At 41.9% G+C, this 13,871-nt stretch overlaps 1 protein-coding gene across 1 annotated transcript; it reads right to left on the bottom strand.

Annotated features, from left to right (window-relative positions):
* Positions 1 to 508: 508 nt before the first annotated feature.
* Positions 509 to 13,638, bottom strand: rad54l2 (RAD54 like 2). Its single transcript, XM_062415627.1, has 22 exons — positions 13,514 to 13,638; positions 11,176 to 11,368; positions 10,698 to 11,010; positions 10,468 to 10,604; positions 10,239 to 10,376; positions 9,893 to 10,125; positions 9,600 to 9,782; positions 9,358 to 9,491; positions 9,057 to 9,253; positions 8,586 to 8,928; positions 8,292 to 8,469; positions 7,927 to 8,157; positions 7,439 to 7,557; positions 6,884 to 7,002; positions 6,425 to 6,524; positions 6,132 to 6,337; positions 5,622 to 5,800; positions 5,303 to 5,499; positions 4,612 to 4,796; positions 4,326 to 4,415; positions 4,151 to 4,240; positions 509 to 3,825 (listed from the first exon to the last, which is right to left on the bottom strand). The coding sequence occupies exons 2-22, from the start codon at positions 11,315 to 11,317 to the stop codon at positions 2,816 to 2,818; spliced, it is 4,524 nt and encodes a 1,507-aa protein (XP_062271611.1). The 5' UTR covers positions 11,318 to 11,368; positions 13,514 to 13,638; the 3' UTR covers positions 509 to 2,815.
* Positions 13,639 to 13,871: the final 233 nt, after the last annotated feature.

The raw sequence follows: 13,871 nt of genomic DNA, 5'->3' as shown, positions 1-13,871 counted from the left end.
AAATGAGGTTAAGCCTTTGGACTCATATTGCACTTCAAATCCTGGCCGAAGCTTTCTTTTTTTTAATATGTATATCTCAGGTCAATTGTTATGCTGCCTTTTAATATTGATGCTGCCTTTGATGACTGATTTAGCCACGTTTGAATAAATAAGATTATATATCACAGTAAAGATGTGTTGTAAAATAAAGCATTTGATAAGGATTCACACCGCAATTGTGAGTGTTTTATTGTTAAAATAACATTGATAACACAGTCGTTCTGCTTCAATCTAGGCTGCATGTACGAAATTCTCACTGGATCAGCCGTCAATGGGTCAAAGTGAACAAAATGTTAAAAAACGTAATTACAAAAAGAAACAATATATTTTCCATCATAAATAAATAAATTTACACACTTACACTTACATTGAAATAAGGGAAACTACTGCCAGGTGAGTGTACACCAATAAGAAGTTATAAAAACATTTTTAAAAAATTAACATAAAAATGCACACAGTTGACAAGAAATGGCAGACAGAGGTTGTTTTTTTAATGTATAAACTGATAATTCCCTAGATTGAAATCCAAAATGTTTCTGACTTATTGAGAAGACAGAATAGAGACGTGGGGGTCAGTATGAAGTAGCTTGTACAGTTCTCAAGCAGATATGATCTTTTTTCAGAGTGCAAGCTCTACATTCAAATCTGAAATAAACAGAAATCACAACTTCCCAAAGACAGGCTTAAAAAAATGAAGATGCCCATGAGAGAAACGTAGAACTATAAGAAAAAATAAAATAAATGAACAGTACTCAGACTGTGGAGGCAAAAGGTCCCCACAAATGAACAGCTCTACAAAAAAAGTAACTCCAGAGGGAATGATGCATTGTCTCAGATTATCCAGTGTTTTCTAAAGGCTGAGACAAAAAACACTGTGGCTAGGCTAGTTATCAACGGAGGAAGAGGGCTTTCCTAAATCTAAATACCTTGAGTTGTCGTCACAACACAGAAACACAAGGCTACAGAGAACAGCAGAGACCTAAACTCCCTAAAGCAAGGCAGACCTACACTGACTGACACTACTGACAGAAGCTACTTAACACGACAAGCACCTCTGTGAAAAGCTACCACAGGATGGCACTGTCACTTTTAGTAAGGCCACCGCCTCACCTGACCTGGTTCTGCCACAGTCATTGGTGGTTGTGATGAAATTCTCAACATCTGCTCCGATGCTTTGGTGGCTACATTGACTTAAAACGGTATTATACACTCAGGCTGCATGAATGCAATGGTTTCTACAGTTTAGGTAATGTTTGTTCTCAGCAAGGCTCTGAAAATAATGATCAAAACTCTACATGTGGCCTGACTCAGCGATGATGTATCAACAGATGGTTGGGGACACTACAGTAAAAACCTGCAACAAAAGGCGTAGATGAGAAGCTTTTGCAGCTTTCACACTTGGTGCTTTCTGAGTTTGACACCGGCTGTCTAAATGCTCAGTAGTTCCTCCCATCAGATTTGTAACAAGGATGTACTAAGATTAACACTCAAGACCCCTTTGTGTTATTTAAGGCTAAAAATGAAAGAACACAGTCTGACTCCATGTCCCAGCCCCATGTGTTATCAAAGGCTAACATGAAAGTACATTCATTTTAGTTTTAAGGACAAAAAAAAGAAAAGAAAAAAAGTTGAACGTAACTTTGTTTCCCCAGGCGTCAGTGCGAGGGCCTGTTTTGTCATGATGATAGTCACTGTAATAACTTCCCTACGACCAAAATCTACACACTGCACAGTATCGACTTGAAATATAAACAATGATAATGACCACTATTTACAAAGTATCAACATATTCAGTTATAGTATTACACATAATAAACCTTTCAACAGGGGATGCTACAGTCTATCAAATTACTAAAGAATATAATATGCTCTGAATGCCTAAAATTTCAGTTGTTGAAGGATTTTCTCTGAATATATTGTCATACTGGTTTTGACAAAAATGAACACGAATTTGTGTCTATTTTTTGTGGTATAAAACTTTCCAGTTTTGTTTACTAGTTGAGGAAACTGCCTTGAAGAAAAATGCAGTATATCAGTATTCAGCATTCAGCAGGTGAGAACTGTCTAATTCCTCCTTTCACAGCAATATATCAGGAGAAAATCCAACTTGAAGCAGTTTATTCCATCTGGATTCAGAGGAAATAAAACTTAACTGCACGGCATGGCGCGACCTTGATTCAAAATGTAGCAGAAGAGGCTGTGCTTAAGAAGCCCCCCTCAAGATTCAGCTGGTCCCCGAATGACAACTGTCCCAGCTGCTTTGTTGCTCCAGCTGAACAAGTCTGGCATTATTCAGCATAAGGATTTGTTACTCTGACTTTGTAAAGTCATTAAGGTACAAGATGATGCTCTCATTTGCATGTGGTGGGCGAGAGTCCATGTGTGAGTGTGTGTGAACTCTATGTAAGCATTAGGAATGGGAATGCAGTTTATTTTATTGATAAAAGAACAATATAAACGTTTTAAATGGTTTAAATAGTCCAGCAGAAATCTTGAAACACATGTAACTTTTCACCATAACCCAGTATTAACATTGTAACATGTAATTTTCTGGGATATTTATGTAAATTTAATTTTTTCTAATTTTGATGTGACTTTATGACAGATTTGCACATTCAAAATGTAACAAGGCATCACTAATCAGCAGTTTGAGTCACTGTAACAGATTAATTTAGTCAATTAAGTCTTGTTAACGTTTAATCATTCCCATCCCCAATGTACTTCAGACTAATGATGACTGGTAAGATTGTGTGTGAATATGCCTCTCTGTAAGTCTCTACTGTCCTGTCACCTCTATAACGTCATCGTCAGAACTACTGCCGCAGTTCTCTGTACTGTGATGTCTGTCCGGTTGGGTCAGAGCTGCCCCCAACAGGCTGGAGGTGGGGTTGTTAAAATGGGAGAGGAAACTGGATGCAGTAGAGCTGGAGTTAGGCGCGGAGAATCCTCCCGACCCAGAGAGGAGAGGGTTGGAGAACATCCTCGGCTCAGAGAGCAAGGACTGACTGTAGTTGAGAGGGAACCCTGACGAAAGCAGGCCAGCCATGTTGGGGTTCATCAAGTAAGGAGGCAAAGAGGCTGATGCCAGCGAGGAAGAAGTTGCTGCTGAGGGCGTCGTTGACATGGGAATGGTGGTGGAAGCAGAGGAGTAACCGGTGGACAGAGCGGACGAGGAGGGCGTGGGGAGGTGTCCGTTACCTGTGGCCGACTGTCTCAGCAGGTCTGAGCCTGCAGAAGGGAACATGGTCTGTAGGTCAGCCAGTGTTTGTCCGGGTGACTGAAGGAATGAAGATCCACTACTACCACCCATCAAAAGTGGGTGACTCATGTGCCCTAAGTTCCCCAATAGGGAGGAAGAGTTCAGACCCACGGGAGGAAAACTGGAGCCCATGGACAGTCCAGGGAAATGTGTTGCAGCAATTGTGCGTTTGCCTCCTAACTGCATGCTGCCCTGGCTTTCAGTACTCTTGCGTTTGGTGACTCGCATCTCCAAAGCTGAGCTCAGGAGGTCTTCACCGAGTTGTCTACTGAGGTCAGAAGTCTGATTGTTTTGCGAACTGCCTTCGTCCCCTGCTAGTGCAGTGGACCCGTCTGATGGGGATGGCAGTTCTCTCCCCATGCCAGCAGTGGTATTGTCTGTGGATGTGTAACGACTGAGCTCTCGGAGAATCTCAGAGCTTAAAGGAGTGGAGGACCGCTGCTCCCCATTGGGGGAATGTTGCTGCTGCTGCTGCACAGGGGATGAACAGCCATTACTGACTGGATGGAGGAGGGAACCCATGGTGTCTGTGGAGGGGAGAGAAACAAAGTTACCAAATGTCAGGAGATATCTACATTATCTCTGCTTCTGAATTATTTATTTTTGAAAGGGGAATCCTGGAAAAGAGGTGGTGTAACCAAATATGTGCTTTAATGTACAAATACAATTAGCAATTAATGACATACTGTAATTCATAACACAAAAGATTAAAGATAAAAGATTTTTATTGTGTTTAATCCTGTGAAACACCTTTATTAACATGTTTAGGAGTTAATAGCACAAAAACATCCTAAAAGTTGTATGAGTTGTTTAGATAGATTGGAACCAGGACTACTGAATATGAGTTTGTACCTCTTGAAGCAGCAGATCCCCCGACTGGTCTACTGATCTTTCCAGATCGAATAGCAAAAATTCTTCCATCGTTCGTCCTGATGTAGGTACCTGAGGTGGAGAAAACATCAAATCATGGAGTCATTAAACTGAAATGCTTGTATGTAGACAGTAATTAATTTGTTGCTGAAGCTACCTTTAGATCCTCTGATTACATGGATGCTCTCTCCTGCACTAATTCGAGCTTGAACGTCTGTTGTGCTGTTAGCTCCTGGGATTACAATATCTGTAGATTCGGACAAAATGGCTGATGTTAATGTCTCATATCATGTCCGGCCATTTCCTAATCCATTTCAAATGCTAGAATAATTAATTTGTCTTCTCTTGTAAGAGTTAATTGTCAAATCATTTTAAAATATAATATTTTGGGAGTGGGGTTGGTTTTTGCAAGGATCTAACCATTAAAACATATTATACGTTACCAGTTGTGGTGACAATCCTTTGCACATACACTCCAGCTTTCTGCAGGTGGTTGACAGGCAGGCTGCTGGCAGAACTGGAGCCAGCCATGCCCATGCCGACCTGGCGAGGCATCATGGGGATTGGGGTCGATTGGATGGGTCTGACACTTGCCACAGGCTTGTCATCCGGCCGTGCCATAGCACGCCTAGAAGTATGAAGACTGAACTCGTGAGATGATCACACACACACACACAGACACACACACATACTCCAGCAGCAGTGTTTAGTCTGCTGGATATTTACTAGAAAAAGCAGTACCAGTGTACAGATACAACCTCAACCACTCCACCAAATGAATTGTTAGTTGTTTTTTGCGGGGTAGATTGCAAATAAGGATAACAGATGCTTATTTTCTGATTTCTGGGGAGATTTTGGCCATGTTGTTTACAACTGTACTGACATAAGACACAATGAAGTGATGAACATCTTGTTTTTTCATGCATACATATTCGGTTGATCATACCATATATTTTGGTTGAGGAAGGTGTAGATTGTGATGCATTGAACCACAGAATATCAGGAAAACATTACATTTGTGGTTATATGGTTAACTATTAAACAGACCATTAGCATTTGTCAGCCTCTATACTACCAACAAAATGAAATACTCCAGGCTGCAGGCTACTTTGAAACACACAGCATGACACCCACCAGCCACGTTGGTTGAATGCTGGTATGTTAGTGAGCGTCTGATCGCTGGTTGGGTAATAAGGGGCATACGAGGGGCGAGAGTAGGGCACAGAGGCTCGTTTCTCATCCTCATAGCTCTTCTTGGCGGCTCTCTTCTCTGCTTTGGTCAGTTTTGACTCCTTCCGGTCCACTAGCAGAGACTCGTGATGAAAAGGTTGCTATTGACACAAATGGAAAGAGGAAAAACAAATGAACTGCAGATCAATTGTATTTTTCAGGGAAGAGGCTGGTTGATCTCTTGCATGTCAGACTTAGAATAACATCTATCATAGAACTGTACCTTGGTCATGAGGTGTGGGTAAAATTGGCAGGCTTGGTGTAATATGGTCTCCAAGTCTCCCCAGGAGCCCAGATGACCAATTTTGCCAGCTTCAGCCTCCTCCTCCACAAAGTGCAAAAGGGACTCAACTTCCTTGCGGGTGAAGTTTAGTGCTGGGTTCAGGTCATCGACCACCCGGTCTTTAAAAACACAGACACATGATTTTAAGACTAGATAAAAGAATACTAGAGTTTGTGGGGGTTTAAAGTTTTACATTTTAACATCATTTGTGATTTTTCAAAAATCGAGAAACTTTTTTTAACTTGTACTTTTCTCAAGAAGAAGGATTGTTGTGAGTTAGCTGGATAACTGTGCTGAGTCAGACTTCCTTAATCTAGAGGAGGGACTCATATAAATAGCTTTTCTGGTTCAGTGCAGTTATTCAACCAACTTGGGATCTGCTTCGTGAGACAAGATCGTAGAGGTGTGACTGTCCAACAAACAGATTGCTCACATGTACACATCTCTTACCAGACATGCCCTGTTTCGACACTTGTCTGTCATAGATCTTCTTTTCCAAGGTGAAGTCACAAACGAGGCGGTAGATGTGGCATGGTTTTCTCTGCCCGTAGCGATACACCCTACACACAGCTTGGGCATCATGGCATGGGTTCCAGGAGGCATCGAACAAGACAACGCGGTTGGCTCCGATCAGATTTACGCCCAAGCAGCCCGCTCTGAGAGAAACATGGAAAATATATGAAGTTCCTGTTTGTGGAGAAAGTGCGAGAAACAATGTAAGAATAAAGAGCTGAGGCACACACCTGGTAGAAAGTAGGAAGACCCACGTTGCGCTGTTCTCTGGGTCGTTAAACTGATTGATAAGTCGCTCTCTCTCTGACGCAGATGTACTCCCATCCAGTCCTTTAGACAGAAATCTCTTAAAACCCGAACACACTTTAACGTGCATCAAAATGAAGTGGACTTTATCCCGAGGTAATTTGTCTTCTTGACAAGAATGAACACAATCTAATTAGCCCAGAGTGATATACAACAAGACAATTTTGAAGTTGCATGTTGAGTTGCAGATATTACTCCTAAACGTATATTTCTGGAGCACAGTGTAAATATGCCAGGACAAAGGAGCAAGTCGGAGAACTGTGACATAAAGCCAGGGATGCAAAATCAATAGAGACATTCACAGTTTTGAGGTTTCAGGGGTAGAGACCACATTTTCTGCAGAGTTGCAGGTTTGGAAGCAGAGTGCAGATCGGATTACTTACGGTAGTAATTGACGTTGCGAACCCAGCTTTGGCTCTGAGCGTCAGAGGAGGCAATGCCTGGAGGCATGGGTCTCTTTGATAAGAAGTCCTCAATGACTGACAGGGTGGACAAGCTTTGGCTGGTAGGAACATAGCAGAAACAGGTTTTAACTGTTATTACAAGATGTATTAGTGAGCTGTTATGATTAACTAAAAAAGGTTTTTATCTTCAAATGACTATAGTGTTCTGGAGACAAATATACTTCAGAAGTAGTGAAGTGATGTAGGTATCAATCGTTCATTCAGGTGTACTTGATAAGTTATAGCAGTTCTGCATGAACATCAGGTTTTAATTTTCAGTACATGACATAATTTTAGTTAATTGTGAAATTCCTGCTTACAATTGTGACAGACAACCTCATGAGATGTAGGAGGATTAAAATATGAATTTCCACCTGTGTGTACAAAGCTCAGACAGCTAAAAAAAACGGTCTGATTAATTAGCAAAACTGCAAATGTCTTTTATAAGCTGCTTAGTGGTGGTTTAATGCTTTGTACACTGGACAGAGGACTTACCTGAAGACCAAAATCTTGTCTCTTCTTCTCACACTTTCTTCAATCAAATGAAAGAGGAGCAGCATCTTGGCAGAGTTCTCCAAAACTCCTATGTGGTAGTTTGACATGATGTCCTTTGCCTGAGAAAAATAAATGGAGGAAAAGGCAGTTCAGTAACAAGGAACTGTAACTCTAAGAGACTTTGGAGGAAAGGTTGAACAAATTATATGACATGACTTCAAAAATAACACCAAATGTCAGCTTAATGATGGCAAAAAGTATATTTCCATATTTGAAGTTTCAGTTGTTAGGTACTTGAGGTTACCAAAGGTTATCAGAACAAGTGGCTGTAATAATTGTGCATATAATGTCAGTAAATGGTCACATTTCACAGAATCATATGACCATAACATTATAAAAGTTAAGGAATTGGTGACTTTTAAAGCAGTCAGTGCTGAAGGACAAGGTTAAGGAAGGTTTTTGTTTACTGGACTGTTGTCACATCATACCCATTCATATGTGATGACTTGGTTGGCTCTTTCCTGAGAGGGATTGAGTGGTGGCAAGGTGTTGTTGACTTTGCTGTTGCTTGAATCAGCTACTTTGGCTTTGAGGCCAGCACCAGGTGCCGGGCAGCGGGAGTTATTAGCTGAAGTGATGTCATCGAGGTCCAGGTCATGTTCGTTGGCCTGGTTCTCTTTCTGCAAGGCTTCATAAAGGACGTCTGGGTGATTCCAGATCTGGAGAGTTCAAGACAAAGAAGGAGACTTACTTAATAAAAAAAAAACCTCTTTGTTGGTGTTTTAATAGTCACCAGATTTCTTATTTATTTCTCAGTGGAAAAGATAGAAACAGCAAAGAAAAGGAGTCTCACCTTGCAGCATACACAGAAGGCCTTGAGTGGGTTGAGACCGAGCCAACCACTGTTCCCTGCCTCTCTGAAGCGTTTCATGAACTCAGTATACAGCGCTCTCTGAATGGGAGAGAGCCGCACCAAGATCACATGCTCGTCCTTTGAGGGAAGCTGGTCTTGTAGCACATCATGACCCCGTCTGTAAACCAGAAAAAGCACCCATGAAGAACATGGACATGTAAGTGTATTCCAGACTAGTGTGCTATTTTTTCATAATGTCCAATTTCTGAATCCAGCCCCTGACAGCAAGCTTACCTCTGGACAAAACCCTCCAGTAGGCTGTGCAGGACGTGGCTGCGGTAACGCATTAAGCGGACATCTTGAGGTGTGCTATCCATGCACTGTCCGTTCAGAATGGGTCGCTCGAACATGTTACTGAACTCCTGACGCGTGCCTAGAAAGTCGGGTCTCACAAAGTCAACCATGCACCAGTATTCGATAAGGTTGTTTTGCAGTGGGTAACCAGTCAGAACTACTCTCCGCCGGGAGCGGATGTTCTTTAGGGCCTGCGATGTGCTGGCATGGTAGTTCTTAATGCGATGGCCCTCATCACAGATCACCACATCCGGACCAGGCCGCGCAATGGCCTTTTCAATACCTGAACAGAAAAATGAAGAAAATAAGAACTGTAAATATGTGTATTGATAGATCTTATCCACATGGACAGTAGAACTGTACAAGGTTGCTTAGGTCTGTGCTTCCCATACACTACTGACATTTACTAACCTTTCATGAGCTCTTGCTGCCTGTCTTCTTCATCCAGGTCAATGATGATTGGCCCGGCAGGCTTCTTTGATTTCCTCTTCTTGCCCATAACAAAGCTCTTTTTCATTGACAGCAGGCGGTACATCTCATAACCCATGAGCAGTACACCTCCGTCTCTGGACCAGTCTTCCACAACCTTGGCCCTCGCAAGCGTCGTTCTGCAGGACACACACACACGCACACATACTCAGCATGATTAACAGCTCAATGAGCACTTCACCCTGGCCAAACATTGTCACACACAGTACAGCTTGCTACATACTTGTGCTCGTCGTTGAGAATGTGAACTTTGAATGCGCGGCCTTCGATGAATGCGGGGTCAGTGTCAGGGGGAAGAGCTTCTTGGGATGGGAGCCAGATATTAAACTCTGTCAACCAGTTCTGAAGTGTGTTCACCTGAAATGATGGAACCAAAGAGGTTAGAGTTTAAATTCATCAAAATCTGATATTGACTTTGGCGAACTACTGGATACATAATGTCTATATACACTTCAGATTACTCACAGGGACAATAGCCAGCACAGTGTGGGCCTCAGTGTTCTTCAGAAGGATGTCAATGAAGGAAATGACCTGCAGTGTCTTGCCCAACCCCATACTGTGAGCAAGGATGCAACCAAAGCCACTGCTGGTCTTATACCGCTCCAGAGACTCAATGAGGTTATCGTAGAGAAACCTGATTCCCCCAATCTTGGAGAAAAGGAGATGAATGTTTGTGAGAAAACAAGCTGGACTGTGAGTTAGACATGAACAAACACTGTCTGAAAAAGAAAAAGTTTACATTTGGTTTGTGGGTATACCTGGTGAGGTTTGACGGCCCTGGCCAGCTGTGGAGCGAGATAAACATCTTTCTCCTCTGCAGGGTGACTGATATTAACCAGCACTCGACCATGGGCATCAGGCAAGTTCAGGGCGTCGTTGATGTGTGAACCGCTGCTGTCATCTGTGCCGGCAGTGCCGTCCACGTCCTCGTCAGCCGACTCACTGCTTATCTGCAGGGCATCCTCGTCCCCAGAACTGAGCTCAATTATATCTACATCATCAATGTTGAAGTAAACACTGTTAGGGCTTGCGCAAATCTCATAATGTCTGAAATCAGCTAGAAATAACAGCATCATAGTGTCACAGAGCTATAATCTGTATTACCATCTCTGGCAAGTGCAGTCAGATTGGGCTCCACTTGTTCATCTTCATCACCGCTGCTGTCCAGACAGATCACATCCTGCTTGCTAAGGAGAGCGGGCACCAGGTGAGATACTTCTCCTAGAATTGAAGCAGCATCCACTGTTGGATAGGTGCAAAGGGAAAAGAAAATTTAGGATTGAAGCCAAGCCCCTCAAAAGATGTCAAACAGAAATATGAAGGGGAAGAGAACCTAGTTGCGAGTCCGTAACACTTGGGGCTGGTGTAGGGAAGTCTTTCCTCTGCTGCTCCAGACGTTTCAGCCTCTCCATCTCTTCCTGTTGTGCAGCCTTGGTACCAGCCTCAAGCTGATCATCTTTCAGTAGCTTTCTGTAAGCAATGACAAAAAGGCCACGTTACAGACAAACCTTAAAGTATATCGTGTGACATACTCGACAGAATTAATCAGACAGATAAATGTACCTGATATTTTTCCTCATGTGTGCAGTCTTAGATGGCTTGGAAGGTTTGGAGCCTTTTGAAGACTTGGAGGATTTGGTTAATTTAGAAGCTTTCTGCTTCTTTGTTTTACTGGAAAGGGGCTTGCTCTGGCTTGAGTTCTCAGGGCTGGCTGGAAGCTGAGTGCGAGAGTCAGGTCTGGAGGGAGCCCTGGAGGAAGGGTGGGATGTGGGCTGAGATGGAGAATCAGGGGAATGTTCTCCAGATGAAGGGGAGGCGGAGTCCCTGCCGCCATCCTGAGCTGTTTCAGTCTGGCTCTGGGCACTGGCAGGTCGCTCTTGAGAGAGAAGAGCATTTCAGATGATGTTAAACAGTTGAAGTTTGACAGCTGCACCAATCATAGAAAAAATGTAAGTGCCAAAAAGTGTACTGGGACTGCACTAGTGCATGTTTAATCTCTCATTCACAGCAGCCGGAAGGCGTTAAAATAAGAGACACTCACCATCATCCTCATCGTCTCCATCATTTTCATCCTCATCTTCCTCCATGTCCTCATTGTCCTCCTCTTCTTCATTTTCAAAGTACTCCTCTTCACTGTTAAGGCTGGGCTCCAGGTCACTTTCTGAAATTGCCTCTTCAGACATGGCGTCTTATGGGGCTCTCAAAGTATTACCTGCACACCTTCATCAGGAGCCCTAAAGTAAAACAAAACACATCACACCTTTACATTACAAAACACCTAGCATTACTCCTAGCCAGCTGCCAGTGAGGTTTTACAATTTTAAGACCAGCTAATGTCTGATATTTTCACACACCAATGATTCAGGGTGGCGTCAATGATTCTGGAGGAAAACGTTTGATATTTGAACTCAACAGACAAACAAATACACCCCTCCCTTCAGTGCTACTTCAGAGGCTCAGCCAAGCACAGACCCATCCGTCAAAAACGGTTGCTGATTTGCTTGAAATATTGTGTGGCTTAATCTGAGCCTCTGTGTTTGTTCTCCATTTACAGAGCCAGGGTGCTGTATGAACACCTGATTTTTTTCCCCCAGTGCACACACAGAACGGACAACTAGCAGACCGTGAGAAGATATTCACCGACGTTGCCTAAAAGTGTACTGGATTATAGTCACTGACTGCACATTTAATATCGAACCAATCATTTAGCCACAAGACAACATGGTTTAATTTAATTCTAGGTGCAGTTTTTTTGTAGAGCACACACAAGGAGCTCAATGTCCTTTATGTGGTGATAAAACAATAGAAATGTTAAAATACAGACAGACAACACATATTAACAAACACAGCAACAACCAGAATCAGTGTGATATGACTACATTCATTTTTTTTCTCTTGGTAAGGGCATCCACATTTTAAATGAGCTACTAGTAAAAAAAGGCACCTTGGTGACTGTCAGCATCAATAACAACTCCTCCTGCCATAAAATAACTTGGACAACCACTGGAGTTTGTAAACTGTGGGTTTTTGGAGCTTGACCAATCCTAGGGATTAAATTAATGACGCATTGTCTTTGCTTCACAGATTTTTACCTATTTATTTATTATTTATATTTATTTATTTATTTTATTTTAAAATAGTCTCTGAAAATTCCCACAAACTCTAGCAAGTGCAATACTAAATAGCTGGAGTACATTAGATATGTTGAGGTTGAGGCTGGAAACTTCATGTCCGGAAGGTAAGTATTCAAAGATTGCCTGCAGACATGTTCTAAGATAATATAATGTATACAAATATATAAAATAATATAAAAATAAATAAAATACTCTAATTATGTGTTTTTCCACATACAAAATTCAATTATCTTGTTAAAATTCTTATAATAACTTCCCCTACTTCTTTATCTTTTGTCTGTAAAGCCAATTCTCAGTGTTTGTGCAGTGGAGGCTTCAAGTTTCCGCATCACTATTCTGTAAGTTGAATATTGGACCAGGATTGACTATTTGACGTATTTGTAAGATCACAAATCATGTTTGTAGGTCAACCTCTTAAAGTAAGATATTAAATTAGCCCTTTCAGCAGATGAATGTGAAAACAGCCTTCTAGTGGCAAATTGTACATACATCATTCTGTACAGTGAACCTCAAACATCCAACTGAGAGAGCAAGGGGAAAAGCACTTTTTTTTTTAAATCAGGGGACTTTACAAGTGTAGGTGTACATACTGTACCTAAGTGACCCCTTTTTTAAAGTCTAACCAAATTAAACTAGAAGTGATAGTTTACATAAGTATACATCACACACACTGAATGTCAGACATCTGATTTCATAGTTGATGGGATGTAAGTATTGATCAGTGCTGAAAACAATGCTGTAAAGTCAGAGTTTACGTTGCACATGACGTGACCCATATATTAGTTATGGCTCAGCAGCCGAGGATGGAGGAGGCAGCTAAGCTAGTAGCACAAAGCTACATCTGCAGCTATTCTGTCTGTGGTGTTGTTATTGTTAGGTTACATTAACCACCAAGCACCTGTCGTTAGATGGACTGTTGAGCTCATTGCATAAAAGGTAATTACTATTGTTTCCCCTGGCTGAGTCAGCACACTAACATGCTAGTTAGCCAATTATACAACAATAAACGACCATTTACAACGTCAAATTCACGTCCTTTGTCCACCAGTGGAAGTGAAACAGGCTGATTAATTGTAACTCGGACCGGCAGAAAATCAGCTTTCCTCAACCAACCAGTTGTTTTCCTTCTCTGTGGTAGCAGGATACCAATCTAATATTGAGTAGGTGTATCGCTCCCGAAGCTAAAGCTAGCCTGAATTAGACTCTCTGCTAACACAAACATCCGGCTGAGGCTGCTGTGCTCACCTGTCCGAGTCTACGCTGCTCTCCTCAAGAAAAGCCCCTCTGTTACTGCACACACCGACCGATCAATTAATACCTGCAGTAACCGTGTAAATCAACCGATAAACGCTGCTAATTTACCCTTTTTCCCCCCCAGTGTGACCATAAATTTCGTCCCCCCCCCAAAGAGGTGAATCCGACCCAGGGTTCCGGTTTGAGGAAAGCCCGTCAACGAAGCAAAGTGTCAAAAAATAAAGATAAAATACAATAAAATAAAATAAATAAAAACAAATAAATAAATAAATAGAAAAATAAGAAAGAATAAGAGAAAATGGTTATTAAAAGTTTGAGTAAAATTATGTACTAATATCATCATGGTCTG

The sequence above is a fragment of the Scomber scombrus genome, chromosome 3 (genome assembly GCF_963691925.1).
Source record: "Scomber scombrus chromosome 3, fScoSco1.1, whole genome shotgun sequence".
NCBI lineage: Eukaryota > Metazoa > Chordata > Actinopteri > Scombriformes > Scombridae > Scomber > Scomber scombrus.
The sequence above is the reverse complement of the archived record's forward strand: the minus strand, read 5'-3'. Positions and strand labels throughout refer to the sequence as shown.

Excerpts from the sequence above, each read along its gene's own strand:
- rad54l2 (XM_062415627.1), bottom strand. The coding sequence starts at position 11,317 with ATGTCTGAAGAGGCAATTTCAGAAAGTGACCTGGAGCCCAGCCTTAAC. Across the intron at positions 10,377-10,467 it reads TGTTACGGACTCGCAACTAG|TGGATGCTGCTTCAATTCTA; the intron begins GTTCTCTTCCCC and ends CCTATCCAACAG. Across the intron at positions 4,797-5,302 it reads GCATTCAACCAACGTGGCTG|GCGTGCTATGGCACGGCCGG; the intron begins GTGGGTGTCATG and ends TCATACTTCTAG.